Here is a 14,022-nt window from a genome sequence, read left to right as displayed (position 1 = left end):
GTCAGGGCACTGCAACACTCTTGGCATCAGCTCTGCGCCCTACTGAGCTTCCCACACTGGGCAGCAGGACCTTCCAGAGCACACCCATCCCACACAAGGGATGCTGGTTCTCTGGGACCTTCCGCTCCCCTTCCCTTCCCTCCAGCCTCAGGACCCTCAGCATCAAAGGAAGCAGGCTGTGGACACCAGTGCTGGAAACAGTGCTTGACCTCTGCTGGGAGCACAGGAAGCTTTGTGGGTGGCTTCGTCAGAAGGCCAGGCTGATTTTGGGAAGCGCGGATGGCACATAATGCCATTGCCCAACTTCGGAGAAGCAAGCGGCAGCTTGAGCCAGCTTCCGCTTACCAAGAGCCCAAGGTCATGCAGGTTTGCTGCAGTTCCCCCCCTGCAAAGACCATTTCCCTTGCCACCACCGTGGTTGACGGCACGGCTTTCATCAGCGTAGGGAGCCGAGAAAGGCGGCCACAAGGTACCGCAGCACCGAGGGCCGTCAGCACCTAGGAATGGATGCACCAAGGGTGGGAGGACATGGGAGCAGCCCTGAGGGATACATTTGCACATACATGCAGCCAGACCCTTTTTAAAAGGCTTTATTTTTCAAAATATACAGTTTATTTACAATTGTAGTGTCTACAGTTTTACATATAACTTTATTCCAAACCTTTAAATATTTGCAGTAAACATTAGGGGAAAAAAAAAAAATCACAGGATCAGCAAAAAAAGGCATCTTGTAGCGATTCTCTTCACTGGACTTTGAGTTTCAAGTAGCCAATGTCTACAAAAAACACAAACTTGATAAATTTGGCAGAGAGATACGGGTGCACTGGTTAGAAAAAGGCAAAATCCAGACCTGGGGGATCCTCACCCCAAGGACCACAGGCCAAGAAAACCCTGTGCTGAGATCGGGCCAGGAGAAGGACCCGGGATATGGAAGCCCCTCGGCACAAGTTAGGTGATGGGGTTAACCGCAGCATGTTGGATGCCCTGGGGAGGTGGCACCCTGGGAGGGCCAGGGGCTTGTGAGCAAGGGGGGGCTCCAGCAAGGTGCCAGGACGGAGGAGGGAGGGCGGCATCAGGCACTTCATGTCTCAGGCAGCAGATCTGCTGGTGCATCCGTGGCCTGGAGCAGGAGGGCAGGGAGGAAGGGGCAGGAGGCCCCCAGGGAGCCCTGCAACCTCCTCCTCCTCCCCTTTCCCCGCATCCTCACCCCCCTGTCCCCCTTGGCAGTGCCACAGCTGGACCACAGCGCACCATGGGGATGCTCCGGTGTGGGGCCACCGCTGTGGCACAGCCCCCAGGGAAGGGGGCAGGGGCCAGCCGGCCTTGCCGAAGGCTGGGGAGGGATGCCAGCCCCAGCCCAGCAGGGACGGAGCAGGCAGCTGGGCGCCGTGCTGGGGCCGTCAATCCTCTTTCTCGAAGGTCTCCTCGGGGATGAGCGTCCGGAAGGGGCGATCCCAGAAGCGGGTGCTGATCCCGAAGCCTGTGGGCAGGGGAGAGAGACGGGTCAGCCCGTGGTGCTGCTGTCACTGGGATGCTGCTGGGGACAGGTCACAGCTTGCTCTACATTAACTGGTGAGGGAGGAGTGCCCGCGTTTCAGGGAGGGAGGAAGGCAAGGAGAGGGCAAGGAGGAAGAGCGGAGGGAGCAGAAGGAGCTGGCTGGGCCATGTCACCAGCGCCATGGATGATAGCTTATCTGGACAGGGCGTTTTCTCCTAGGAAACCGGCCAAAGGGCAGGTTGAGCAAGCACTCGGCTGGGGAAGGTGCGGGGCAGACGCAGGGAAGCCCGGGGCCTCACCCTGTGCCCGCCAACGCCTCCTGGCAGGACGAGATGCTGCCCCGGGCAGGGATGGGTACCCACATCCCGGCGCCGCGGGGACTCTGCCTCCACCCCAGCATTCCCAGGAGGCATTGGTGCCCGCCGGCGAGACAGGCTGCCGCCTTCACCGCCATGCCGGCTCCCCATCCTCAACCTGGGGGCTGAGAAACATGCCCCATGGAGCTGCAGCACCTCATATGCCACTTCCCCAGCAGCGCGGTGCTTGGGTTTCCCCATCCCAAATCCCAAACACCAAATATTTCAGAGCATCAGCTGCACACATGCAGGCAGGCTGGGCTCCTGCAGCCCTCATCCCCACCAGCATGCGCCGGGAACACGGCACTACCTGATTTTTGGTGTTCAAAGTGGTGCTTGACGTGATAAGCCTTCAGGCCGTACAGGTAGGTGCCTTTTTTCGGTGAGCCATAGTGGAGGTAATAGTGCATCATGTCGTAGATGACGTAGCCGCAGAGCCCCCCGACGAACACCGAGAGCCCCAGCACTTCGGGCAGCAGGAGCTGCAGGACGCCGTAGAAGAAGCCGATCACCAGCGAGGCCGGCACAGGAGGGAAGACCAGGCGGGAGCTGTCGAAGGGAGACTGGAAGCGGAGAAGGACAGTGAGACAGCCGGCTCCTAGCTCACCCCACATCCCCCAGCGCATCCCTGCCAAGCACTGGGCATGCCCATTTGGGAAAAGCCAACACCAAAGCAGCCCCCAGAAACCCTTCCCAAAAAGACGTATCCAGTGGCGAGAGCAGCCCCTCGCCCACACCGAGGTGGCCGGGCAGCCGGTGGCTTTGGCTGGCAGGTCCCCGAGCTCCACCAGGACGTTTCCTCCAGTGAAGCTAGAGGGAGCCCATGGCTTTTTTGGTCTTCCCCCTAGCCCAACTGGAGCTTGCAAATCTAACTCCAGCTCCTTTGAGCCCGTCTTGCAGCCCTCACCAGTATTAGGTAAGGGCCCCGCTTGCGGCAAAGATGCCACGAGTCACGTCAAACACGCACAAACAGGCTCCACCTGAGCAAAGGCCACCGTTCCCACGGGCCGGCGGGGCGCCGGTGGAGGCGTAAGCTGCGACTCACCTTGTGATGCTGCCCATGCAGCAAGAAATGAAGGGTGATGAGATAGTAGTTACTAGCGGGTGGCTTCATGTGGAAGACAAAGCGATGGATGAGGTACTCTAGCAGGGACCACAGGAACATCCCCAGGAGGAAGATGAAGGGGAAGTAGTATTTGTGGACAGGGATGGAGTACTCTACACAACGAGACATGCAGCAGTCAGCGGGGCAGGTGACGTGCAGGCGCTCTTATCCATCGCCATCCTCCCATCGGCATCAGGGCGAAGCTCAGCTCTCCCTCCCTCTCACCTCTCAGCTGCCTCCTGCCCCAAAGTTCCCTGGGGAGCTACCTTCCCAAGCACCGCTCCAAACCACATTTTCCTTCGATTCCCATTAATTCACACTCCTTATGGAAACAGTTGGCTTCTCCCTGCTGCAAGGAGCTGACGAGGGGGGGTCCCCTGCATCCCAGATGCCAACGGGGGCTTGGATGTGCACTCCAGGGACAGGCCTGTCCTTACAAAGCTGCTTCGCCCACCAGAACAAGGCAGGAAGGACCTTGTCTGTGCAGGCAGCACTCGTGACAGTTAAACAGTGTTGCTGGCATTGTTGGGCTTTTTTTATTTTTGGGGAAAAAGAATAGGTTTGTTGGGCACTTTCCCCCGCAGAGCATTTTTCAGCCACCTCCTCCTTTTGGGGCTGGCTGCCAGCCCTGTGTCCTCACTAGCAGAATTAAGATTGCCCCCCAAACCTGTTCATTTTGGGGAAAAAAAAAAAAACAAACACCAAAAAACAACCCCTTGGCAGCAAGGTGCCGAATGCCACAAGGAGCAAGGAGGGGGGGTGCCGGTGCAGTGGACGCTCCACCCTGCAGCCAGGCACAGCTGGCACCGGGTGGCACCTTGCAAAAAAAATAGGGAGCCCAGAAAAAAAAAAAAAAAAAAAAAAAAAAAAAGCACAACAAAGACGACAGCCTGCCCCGGCCACACTTGTTATTCCCGGGGGAGCAGACAGTGGGAGATTCAAGGGCAGGCGCTTCAGGCAAACAAGCCCCACACTGTGCGACGCCGGCAGCGCTGAGAGCCGTGTTTGTTCGCCCGCCACACCGGCATTCAGCCATGGCCCGGGGTGGGCGTCAGCGGGGGGTGGCACGCACCCCAGCGCCGGCGGGGCTTGGTTTTGGGAATGGAAGGAAGGGAGGCAAGAGGGAGCGGGCTGCAGCCCGGGCCAGCGGGCTCCATGCCTCCATCGATCCCCTTGGAGGCACTGAATCGTGTGGGCGAGCTCAGGCTTGAAAGCAGCGCAGGTGGCTTTGTGCAGGGGACATGCTGGTGGCCCCGGGGACAGGGGCTCACCCACTGCTTTTTCATGCGGCTCGTGGTGAGCATGCACAGAAGAAGGGATGGAGAAGGGATGCAGAGGTCTCCCCCCCAGCCCATGGCTGTCCTACCCCTGGACCTGGAGGGGGGGGGGAGTGAGCTGAGCCCAAAGGCTTTGCTGCCCGCTCATACCTGTGGTGAAGGAGGAGAAGAGCCTGGTGTTGCCCTGGGCGAGGGAGGTGTAGCTGACCCAGCTGAGATAGAGCACCACGGGAGCCCACACCATGAACACCACGTACCTATGGCATAGAGGGAGATGTCAGAGGGAGCACCCCCCGAGGTGGCTAGCTGTCCCCCCCCCTCCTCGTCAGAGGCACCGGCCGGTGCACGGTGCAGACCCCTGGGGGCTCACCACGCTGTCTTGGAGAGGGACTCGAGGAAATCCGAGTGGAAGAGGCGGATGGGCCGATCCACAGGCTGGTGCACCCACTCGTCATACTTCTCCCCCAGGTAGCCCACCTGCCACAGCAAGGGCTTCTGCCAGTCCACCAGGTCCTGGGGGAGCAGACAGCAGTTGTACCCCCACGGGACCCACACACCACCCTGGTACCAGGCACAAAGCTGCGCCGCAGCTGCGGGATTTTGGGCTGCAAACCCCTTCCCGTGCCCCACGAGCGGCATGGGAAGCGTTTTTGCTCCAAGCAGCCCTGAGCTCCCCACAAGCACCAATGCAGGGCAAAGCAGAGCCAGACACACATCAGCCCCATCTACCCAAAAACGCGGGGCTGAGCTCACCCCTGTGCCACCGGGTACCTGCCGGCAGTTCAAGGTGAAGGTGGCTGTACCCGGACCTGGCTCAGCATCAGGCCCTGATAACCGAGGCTCTTTCCCCCACCCCGCCAGCTGCCAAGATTAGATAGCAAGCACCAATACTCCCCGTGCGCTAGCCGTGCCAGCAAGCTGTCGATAGGACACGGAGCCCATCCCCATGGCATTGCCCCAGCCAAGGGCTTTTCTCCTTGCTGAGAGGACACATGGGACAGCCACAGCCCTTCAAGCGCTCCAGCAGCAAGGAGAGAAGCAGAAAGGGATGTGGAGAGGGGATACAGGATGGGAACGCAAATGCCAGTCGCTGCGCAGGCACACGGCTGCATTCAGATGGCTGCAAGAGCAAAAAGGGACCCGTGTGGGCGCGCATGTCTGCACAGGACAAAAATAGACAGATCCAACTGGCAGCACCACCTCTGCTGCTGCTCAGAATCCCCAGACGCATCTTCTGCTGGCCCAGCCAGATAAGGTGGTTTCTTGGTCCCACCTCTGCCCCGGGACAGATACCGTACTCACCCGGCCAAGCCCTGGGCCTGGCAGCTCTCCATCAGCTGTCCTGTGCCGCACGGTGCCGGCACGGCAACCCAGCACCCTGGGGAGCTGAGGTGGCCGTGGGCATTTTTGGGGCTCTGCTGCAGGCAGGGACGGATGTGATCACCCAGGAGGGGAAACAACTCTGGCCTGCAGCAGGTGTGTGGGACAGGGATGGAGACACCCTCCGTTGGGGAGGTACGGGAAAAGTTAGAGCAAAAAGGTCACTTTGGGATGGCAGATTTGCTTTTAACGGCGGTCAGCAGCGAAATATTAAGGTGGGGGTTGAAAGGTGTTCTCCTGCTCAAAAAAAAAAAAAAAAAAAAAGAAATCCTTTTGCAAGATAAAAGCACGCTCACCAACAAGCCGGGGCTGTGCAAGGCACGGCAAACAGATGGTGCTGCAAATGGCAGGGACGTCCAAAGGCACCTGGGGGACAAATCCCCGCTCCTGTGGCGTGCTCAGAAAGGAGCTGGCAGGGCAGGGAGCACCCTGCGCACATGGGGATCACCCTGTCCGGGCCAGGGTATCCCTTAGTGCTCATTACCAGTGCTCAGTCAAGAGGAGAAAATGAAAAAAATAAAGCAAGTCAGGTGTGGCTTGGCAGCACGTCCCACTTGAACGGCATAGCCGCTGTCAGAGAAAGCCATCTCCACCCACGCCGCTGCCGCAGGAGCCTCCCAGCGTGGCCACGCCTAGGCAATAAAGCATGAGCGATGCCGTCTGCTCCGGGAGAAGGGACAGGAGCAGCCAGATCGGCTCCCTCCTGGCATTCCTCCCATCCCAGGAGTCAGCAGAAAGCCAGCGCTCATGTGGGGAAGAGGAGACCTGGTCTCCCCCAGGAGCGCTCCAGCAAACAGCGTGCTGGAGAAATCCCCAGCTCTTACCTTCTCCACATCCACTGTTTTACAGCGGGGATCCATCTGCGTTGGGGTCTGGGCTGCAGCATCCACTGTCTTCTCGTCCACCGGCTCGGGGTGGCTCTGAAAAGAGAAGGAAAACCCTGCGATGAGGCACCAGTGGTGGACGTGGTTGGGGACAGTGGTGGCCGTGCCACCCAGGTGCACAGGCAGAGCAAGCTCACGCCCGCCTGCTAAATAAATAAGGGAAAAAATCTGGTGAATTTAAGTCAGTCAGTTCCTGCAGAGCAGGTTCCTGAGGGATGCGGCTGCCAGCGAGCCGCACTGCCCTTTGAACCCTGCACCGAGCATCGCGCGCCCAGGTCTTTTTGGAAATCTCCCCCAAGCCCGGGGTTCAGACCACCCCACCGCGCTGCCGGGAGGGCACTGGGTGCCAGCGCTTTGGTGTTGCAAAGCAGATGCTCCCGGCCCCTTGGCCATCGTTTCCCTTTGCAAATGGGCAGTGCCATAGCGCAGCTCACCTTCCCGCAGGCCAGCGGCCCAGTGAGCACAGCCTGAGCCAGTGCCGCTGCCAGCAAAGTGAGGGGCATCGCCGGGTTGGTGCTCACAACGCCAGCACCAGGTTCCCTCCTCCCCACCCCGCTGCTCTCCACCAGAAGCCCAGCTCAGCATTTTGGTCCCCGAGGAAGCCAGGCTGCCGGAGCCCGAGAGCGCGGCGCAGCCAGTGCCACCACCCTGGCTCCAGGCACGGGGTGGGGGGGAGAAATACAGTGGGAGGGTGAAAAAGGTAAAGTGCCCTTTGCATGGTGGCACTGGGCCGGGCACCTTCGCCACAGGCTATGCAAGATGTGGTGGGGGTTTGGTTTTGGCTAGAGAGGGCACGCCGAGGCCCGGGGGACGCGCTGGTGCGGCGGCGGCAGGATGAAGCCCAGGCTGCGGTCCTGCTGCCAGGGCTGGCTGAGAAACAGGAGAAACCTGCCTTGTCTGATGCTTGGAAGCAAACCCAGCGCCGGCCTCCTCGTGGCCCTGCCAGCTCCAGCGCCGGCCCTGCCGCCAGCAAGGGGCTAGGTGAGGCCACAGTGTGCCTGTGCAAGCCCCGAGCCGGCCAAGCCCCCCGGCAGCAGTGCCAGCAGCCCGCCAGCTCCCCGGACAGGACGTGCCAAACATGCCTTTTCTCCCGTTTCATCAGAGTTACCCATTAACCCAGCAGCAGGGTACGGTGCAGTCTGGCAGCCCCAGCACAGCAATACCCGCTGGGGTTTCCAGCTGTGCCGCTTGCAGCAAGGAAGGGTTTTCTCCCGGCAGCTGTGGTGCAAGCAAGGCTCCCCGACGGATGCTCTCCCCGCTGCTCCGAGAGGGATGCGATTCCCTTGAGGGACATGAGGTCATCGCATCCCTGTTGGGAATAAACCCCCCTCCGGCAGCCACAGGAGGACTGGTGTCACCTCGCCGGGGCGGACAGGACTTTACTCTGTGCCACGTTGGTGACGCCGAGGCAGGGCCCGGGCGCTGTTTGCCGACAGCAGGCACTCCTTGCTGGCCGGGCTCCCACCCCCTTTCCTGGGCTAGCCAGATTTCAAGCCTCATCCCACCAGTACAGGAGTTGTGCTACCCAGCCCCAAGGCAGGCCCTCGCCCCGGGGCAGCAGGCAGGGCAGGGCAGGGGATATTTCCAGCCAGGCTGGACTTGAGCAGGCATCAATTCTACTGCAGGCAGAGCGCCGGCATGAGCTGATGCTGCGGACCACCACACCTCCCTCTGCAAGAGTCCCCACTGCTCTTTCCAGCTGTGCACACGCCATCCTTCAGCCAGACAACCCGAAACCCCGGGAGAGGTGGGATGCCTTGAAATCCAGCCAAGGATGGTCAAGTTACGGTTTTGCCTCTTCCCCACAGGTGCTTTGGAAGAAAATTTCCTTTAAGACATAGAGACAGTTTCTCCATCCCCCAGGAAGTGAGCCCGTGCTCTCCACCTCAAGGCTTGCACCGCAGCCTCACCGGCAGCAGGAAGGATGCTTAAGAAAGCCGGGCTGACGAAACACTCCGGCACATCTCCTCCCCTTTCCGAAACGTCCACATGCCTCCAACTCCCCTGCCCACAGACACCCGAGCATCATGTTGCAGCCGGAGGCTTCCCCATCCTCCCAGGTCAGGGAGGTGGATGGGGGGCTCGGACCCCACCTCACTAGCAGCACCCAGCCTGGGGAGGACGGGTGCCACCAGTGACATGCCCTGGATGCTACGGCAGCTAGGGAGCTGCCAGAGCCCAGCCTTGCCTGAGTCACCTCCTCCTCCTCTTCCTCGGCCAGGGAGCAGAAGGAAAGTTCTCCTCTTGTTCACCAAAAGAACCAGCAGCCGTGGTGCAACTGGGGTGCAAGTGGGGTGCAAGCCATGCCTGCGTGCCCCAGCTCGCTCCCCGGAATGGTGGCACGCTCCTGCCTGCCCTAAGCATGCAGGGGCCCCTGCGGGGACGGAGCCCCACTGGCACCTGGACCAGCACTGGGGCTTCTGCCCATCCTCCTCCTCCTCAGAAAAAAAAGGTGGGTTCGAAGGAGGCTGAAGGGGTCTTTGTAAACACTGGGCTCTGCCTGTCACCCATGGGTGATGCTGATGCATCCGAGTCATCCCTGGGCAAACAGGTCCTGCCAGGAAAGGTGCGCAAGAGGCCTGATGTAACAAAAGGAAAGTTAACACCTACGAAGCGCCGCAGCCCCGGTGAGTGGCAGCACCGGTAAGGTGCCGGCTCTCCTGCTAGGAGGTAATGGGGCCAAACACCCAGGGCATGGCACAATGCGGTGACTGGGTGACCCGGCATCCACCTCCAAGCATCCCGCTGCCCTGTGCGGGTCAGGCAGGGCTGTGGGGAGCTCAGCGCCAGTCCTGTGCCAGCTACGCCGCCCCGGTGCAAAATCCAGCTGCGATGCGAGCAGGTACAGATAGGAGGGATGATCCATCGTGAGGTCTGATGTGCCTAGGACGCAGGCAAGAGGAGAAGCTGGAAACCTCCCCCTGGCCCAAGCAGGGCAATGCTACCCACAGACAGCCGCTCTGCCAGCAGCCCAGACCCAGTTTTTCCACCCGTGCCCGTTTGCCCAGTGAGTCAAAGCCCACAGGAACCCTGCCATGCCTCTGCATCACTCTGGAGCTTCCAGCACCTTCACCGAGCTCCTAAATGGCTCGATTTGCTGATGTCCCCATGGGACAAGCTGCGTTGGCAATGCAGGTTCAGGCACATAGCATGAGGACGCCCTATGAGGCATGGGGAGCCCAAGTGAGGTCCCCACCCACGGTGGCATGGTACCAGCATCATCATCCCACCAGCATGGTGGTCCCTGGGCAGCGGCTGGCAGAGCTCCCCGAGGCTGTGTCTCAGCCCATTAAACACAGGGTGCAGCAGGACTATTAAAAGGGGGTTGAATTTAACTTGTTTTAATGATAATAATAAAAAAAAGCCACTTCTTGTTACAACACCTCCGAAGAACATGCAAGCGCCTACATCCAAGTGAGCTCTGGCTGGGTCGGAGAACCAGGGCAAGCCCCACATGTGGCCACGCGGGCGAGAGGAAGGGAAGGACACCAGCCCCAAGAGGGAGGGGGGATTTACTGTGACTCACAGCCATGTCACGCACCCCAAAGAGGCTGTGATGAAAGTCTCTCATTGCTTAAATTGGAGGGGTAATTAGATGATCCAGTTTCCCTCTAGCAAGGCTGTTAAAATCCACTGTCTAGTTTGGGTAATTATCGCTTCTCACTTTGATCTCCCCTGTGCATTCTGTTTGCATAGATAAAAAGTTTGGGGGTTAATTTGTCCTTAGCCAAATTGGGCTGGGTGATGCAGAAGTGGGACCTGTGGCTGAAGGATGGAGCTGAGCTCCTAAGAGCTGCAGGAAGGGGCGCGGAGAGGCGTGCCAGCAGGATGAAGGCTGGCTCTCATCTTCCTCTTCACCCCTTCCTTCATTAACACACTTTTTCCCCCTTTCCAAAACCCTCGAAGTCCCTGAGTGTAAGCAGGAGGGATGCTGGATGCAAGCAGGAGGGATGCTGGATGCCTGCAGGACCACCAGCTCCCATGTCCCTCAGCACGGGGATGGTGCAGCCCCGGGACCTCCAACGGGTGAGGAGAGGCACCAGCAAAGCCGTGGGGGTCCAGAGCCAGACCGGGGCCATGCAACGCCTCCTTTGAAGAGCTGCTTGGGGTACCGTTGCCCAAAAGCAACCAAAGCAAGAACCCAAGTGCCACCGAGAGCATCAACTCCCCCCATCTCCCTCCAACAGGGATTTTTGGAGTAGCAAGCCCAGCAGAGGAGCTCACACATCAGGCGCATGCCAGACACACCATGGCCAGCCTCGCCATGCAGCAGGCAGCTTTTTTCCCCTCCCCGCCATGTTACAACGTGGGATGGGTTATCTAGTGCCAGGTAGCGTCTGATCTCCTTGCTCCCCGGCATTATCACGCCGTGTATTTGCATTGGGATGGCGGCAATTCCCCTCAGTGCACGGGGCTGCGGTGCGAGAACTTGTTTGTCCGGTACCTTCCTTCGCCCCAACCCGTCGTGCTCGTCACGCCTGGGAGGAGGCGGCAGCAACGAGTGTCCCAACAGAGGAGGTGCCATCGCTGGGATCCAGGGAAAGAGCAGGCGTTGCACCCAGGCCGAACAAAGCCCCGTCTGTGGCACTGCCGCCGATCAGGGCTGAGGCCGTGCTGCGGGGAGGAGAACCAGCGAGTGCAAACAACCAGCCCGGAGGGACCGACCGGTCACCGACCTTGCCGGGATGTCCGGAGGGGAAAGCGGCCACTGGGCTAGCAAAGGGGGCTGGGCTGGCCCCACTGCTCGGGCATCCTGCCCGCAGCATGCCGGTGAGGGCCGGTAATCGGGGCGGCAGCGGCCGGTGCCACGCTGACTCCTGGAAATTCACCTGGCGGTGGCTGCGCTTCCCTGGGCACTTTCCCTTCCGCCTAGGCAGCGGCTGAGTGCGGGGCTGGCACGGTGGCGACGGCGCTGAGTCATGACCACCCTTGCCCCACACCTGGACAAGTCAGGGAAGTGGCTGGGCTCCTCTCCCCAGCAGCGGCCGCTCATCGCCAGCGAGCCCCGGTGTCCAGCACCCTGGTCCCTGGCCGAGCGCCAACGGTGCCAGGAAGGGTGCCCTGCCCCATCGCCCACCCTGCGCCACATGGCCCTGCTAAAACCAACACCAAGCTGCGTGTCCCCATCTCCCACACCCCTCCGAAGACCCCAACACCTCCACGCCGTGCTGGCACGCCAGGGTGACCCATCAGCCCTGCCTCCTGGCACAGCCAGGGTGGGATGGGACCATGGGGTGGGACCCCAGGCTCTGTGCAGCTGGGACACGGTCCGTCTCAGGCCCTGAGGAGCCTGGACCCTATGCACCTCGTTATCCTCTGCACCTCAGGCCCCACAGACCCCAGCCCCATAGATGCTGACAGCCCCACAGACCTCCTCGGAGCCACCGAGCCCCACGAACCCGAGACCTTTCCACGCCGTACACCTCAGGCATCCCCCACGCAGGACCCCGGGGAACCTCAAATAACCCCTGCCCCATACACCCCTTATGCCCCATATGCCCCAGACCCTCCACAGCTGGGACGCCAAGTGTCCGGCTGAGCGTGCAGCTCAGACCCAATACACACCACGTCCCATACAGCCCAGACCTGGACCTGGGTGCCCTATACACTACATGCATCCCAAAGACTCCATGCCCCATACACCCCAGACTCTATAGAGCCTCTGTGTGCCCTGTACAACTTGGACCCTGAGGAGTCCAGATCTGGGGTGCCCTATAGACCCCATATGACTCAAACCCTGTGCTGCCCGGACCCAGGGTGCCCTGTAAACCCCATATGGATCAGACCCTGCACAGCCCGGATCTGGGGTGCCCTACAGACCCTGTATGGCTCAGACCCCGCACAGCCTGGATCTGGGGTGCCCTACAGACCCTGTATGGCTCAGACCCTGTGCAGTCCAGACCCGGGGTGCCCTATAGACCTTGTAGAGCTCAGACCCCATGCACCCTGGACTTGGGGTGCTCTATAGACCCCACACTGCTCAGATCCCGCACAGCCCGGACTTGGGTCATCCTATGGACTCTGTACATCCCGGACTCGGGTCACCCTATGGAGCCCATACATCCCAGGCTTGGGTCACCCTATGGACCCCGTACATCCCGGACCCGAGGCAGCCCCGCAGAGCCCGGAGCAGCCGGCGCGGTACCTGCTCCTCGCCGGGCTCCATCTCTCCCACGTAGTACTGCTCCAGCCAGCGGCGGGCGTTGGCCGAGTGCCGGTGGGGCGGCCCGTCCAGCGCGGCGCTCACGTCGGTACCGGCCCGCCGCCGCAGCAGCTGCTCCCCCCCCCGGGTGCAGCCGCACGAAGCCGCTCAAGTCGTAGAGCCGGCGGCGGCAGCGGACCAGGCAGGCGCCCTGCGCGCACCGCGCCCGCACCTCGGCGGCGCTGAAGGAGCGCGGCGCCGCCGCCGCCATCGCCCCCCGCTACCGGTCCCGCTGCCGGTCCCGCTGCCCGCCCCGCTGCCGGCGCCGCCGCGCTCTGCCCACACCTGCTCATCTGCATACATGCATATGCCGACCGGTCACGCCCCTCTCGCCGCCGCGCCGCGTCCCCCTCGTCGCCCGTTGGGCCGGGGAGCGGCGGGGGGCGGGGCTTGGGTGGGGAGGCTCCGCCCCCGCGGCAGGTGCCCTCGCTTCGGGGGGGGGGGCGGACTGGGGCACCCGGGGGCGAGCGATGGGGAGAGCGGACTGGGCAGACGGGGGGGGGGAACTGGGTACCCCCGGGGAGAATGAAGGAGCCTGGGCACGCTGTGTGGGGGAATGGGGGTTATGGGCAACCCCGGGCGGGTTACGGGGGGGCACTGAGGCACCCCGGGGCGGGGGGGGGAGAGGAGTGTGGATGTCCCCGTGGGGGAATGGGGGGTGCAGGGGCATCCCGGGGGAGGGGGGCGATTGGGGAGGTATGGGGGCAGCCGGGGGGGGAGCTGGGGGGGTATAGTGCAACCCCAGGGAGATATGGGGGGGGGGGGCACCCCCGGAGGCATCACCCTTCCCAGGGTGCCACCCCCCCCCCGCCCAAGCTCCGCGGTGGCCAAGGCAGAGGAATCCCCAGTCGCTGCTCAGAACTCCCCCAGGAGTGCAGGGGTCCCTCCCGCGGCCGCCCCACCCCGGCTCTACGTGTCCCCCCCCCCTGCTGGTTACAGCTTTATTTCAATATTTAATTAAATTTCACACATGCAATTAGCCCGGGCGGGTGGCACCACAGCCGGGGGGGGGGAGGGGGTGCCGGGGCCGAAGAGCACCTCCAACCCCCCCCTCCGAGAATCACAGACAAATAAATCACAAAGAACAACAAGAAAGGAGCTTTTTCACCCCATTTTTTGGAAAGCCGTCCCTCCAAGCAGCCGCTGGGATTTGGGGGGGGGGGTATGTGCTTTGGGGTGACACCCTTGACCACAGGGGTCGGCCACATGCCGGCAAATTTTGGCGTCGCCGGCCGCACCGGGCTGCAGCCAGTGATTAAGGTGAGGCTTGCCAGCTCAGGAATGGGGACCCCCCCCGCCCCGGCCCTGCCCTGGCCCCCC

At 61.6% G+C, this 14,022-nt stretch overlaps 1 protein-coding gene across 1 annotated transcript; it reads right to left on the bottom strand.

Moving 5' to 3' along the window:
• Positions 1-574: 574 nt before the first annotated feature.
• Positions 575-12,935, bottom strand: FA2H (fatty acid 2-hydroxylase). Its single transcript, XM_030024894.2, is given in 8 exon segments — positions 575-1,480; positions 2,165-2,417; positions 2,900-3,072; positions 4,387-4,493; positions 4,607-4,749; positions 6,441-6,536; positions 12,646-12,786; positions 12,788-12,935. Coding segments are annotated over 8 exon segments (1,119 nt in total). The 5' UTR covers positions 12,914-12,935; the 3' UTR covers positions 575-1,400.
• Between the last annotated feature and the right edge of the window lie 1,087 nt (positions 12,936-14,022).

Source organism: Aquila chrysaetos, chromosome 9 (genome assembly GCF_900496995.4).
Source record: "Aquila chrysaetos chrysaetos chromosome 9, bAquChr1.4, whole genome shotgun sequence".
In the NCBI taxonomy this organism is placed as follows: domain Eukaryota; kingdom Metazoa; phylum Chordata; class Aves; order Accipitriformes; family Accipitridae; genus Aquila; species Aquila chrysaetos.
This window is presented reverse-complemented; position numbering and strand designations above follow the sequence as displayed.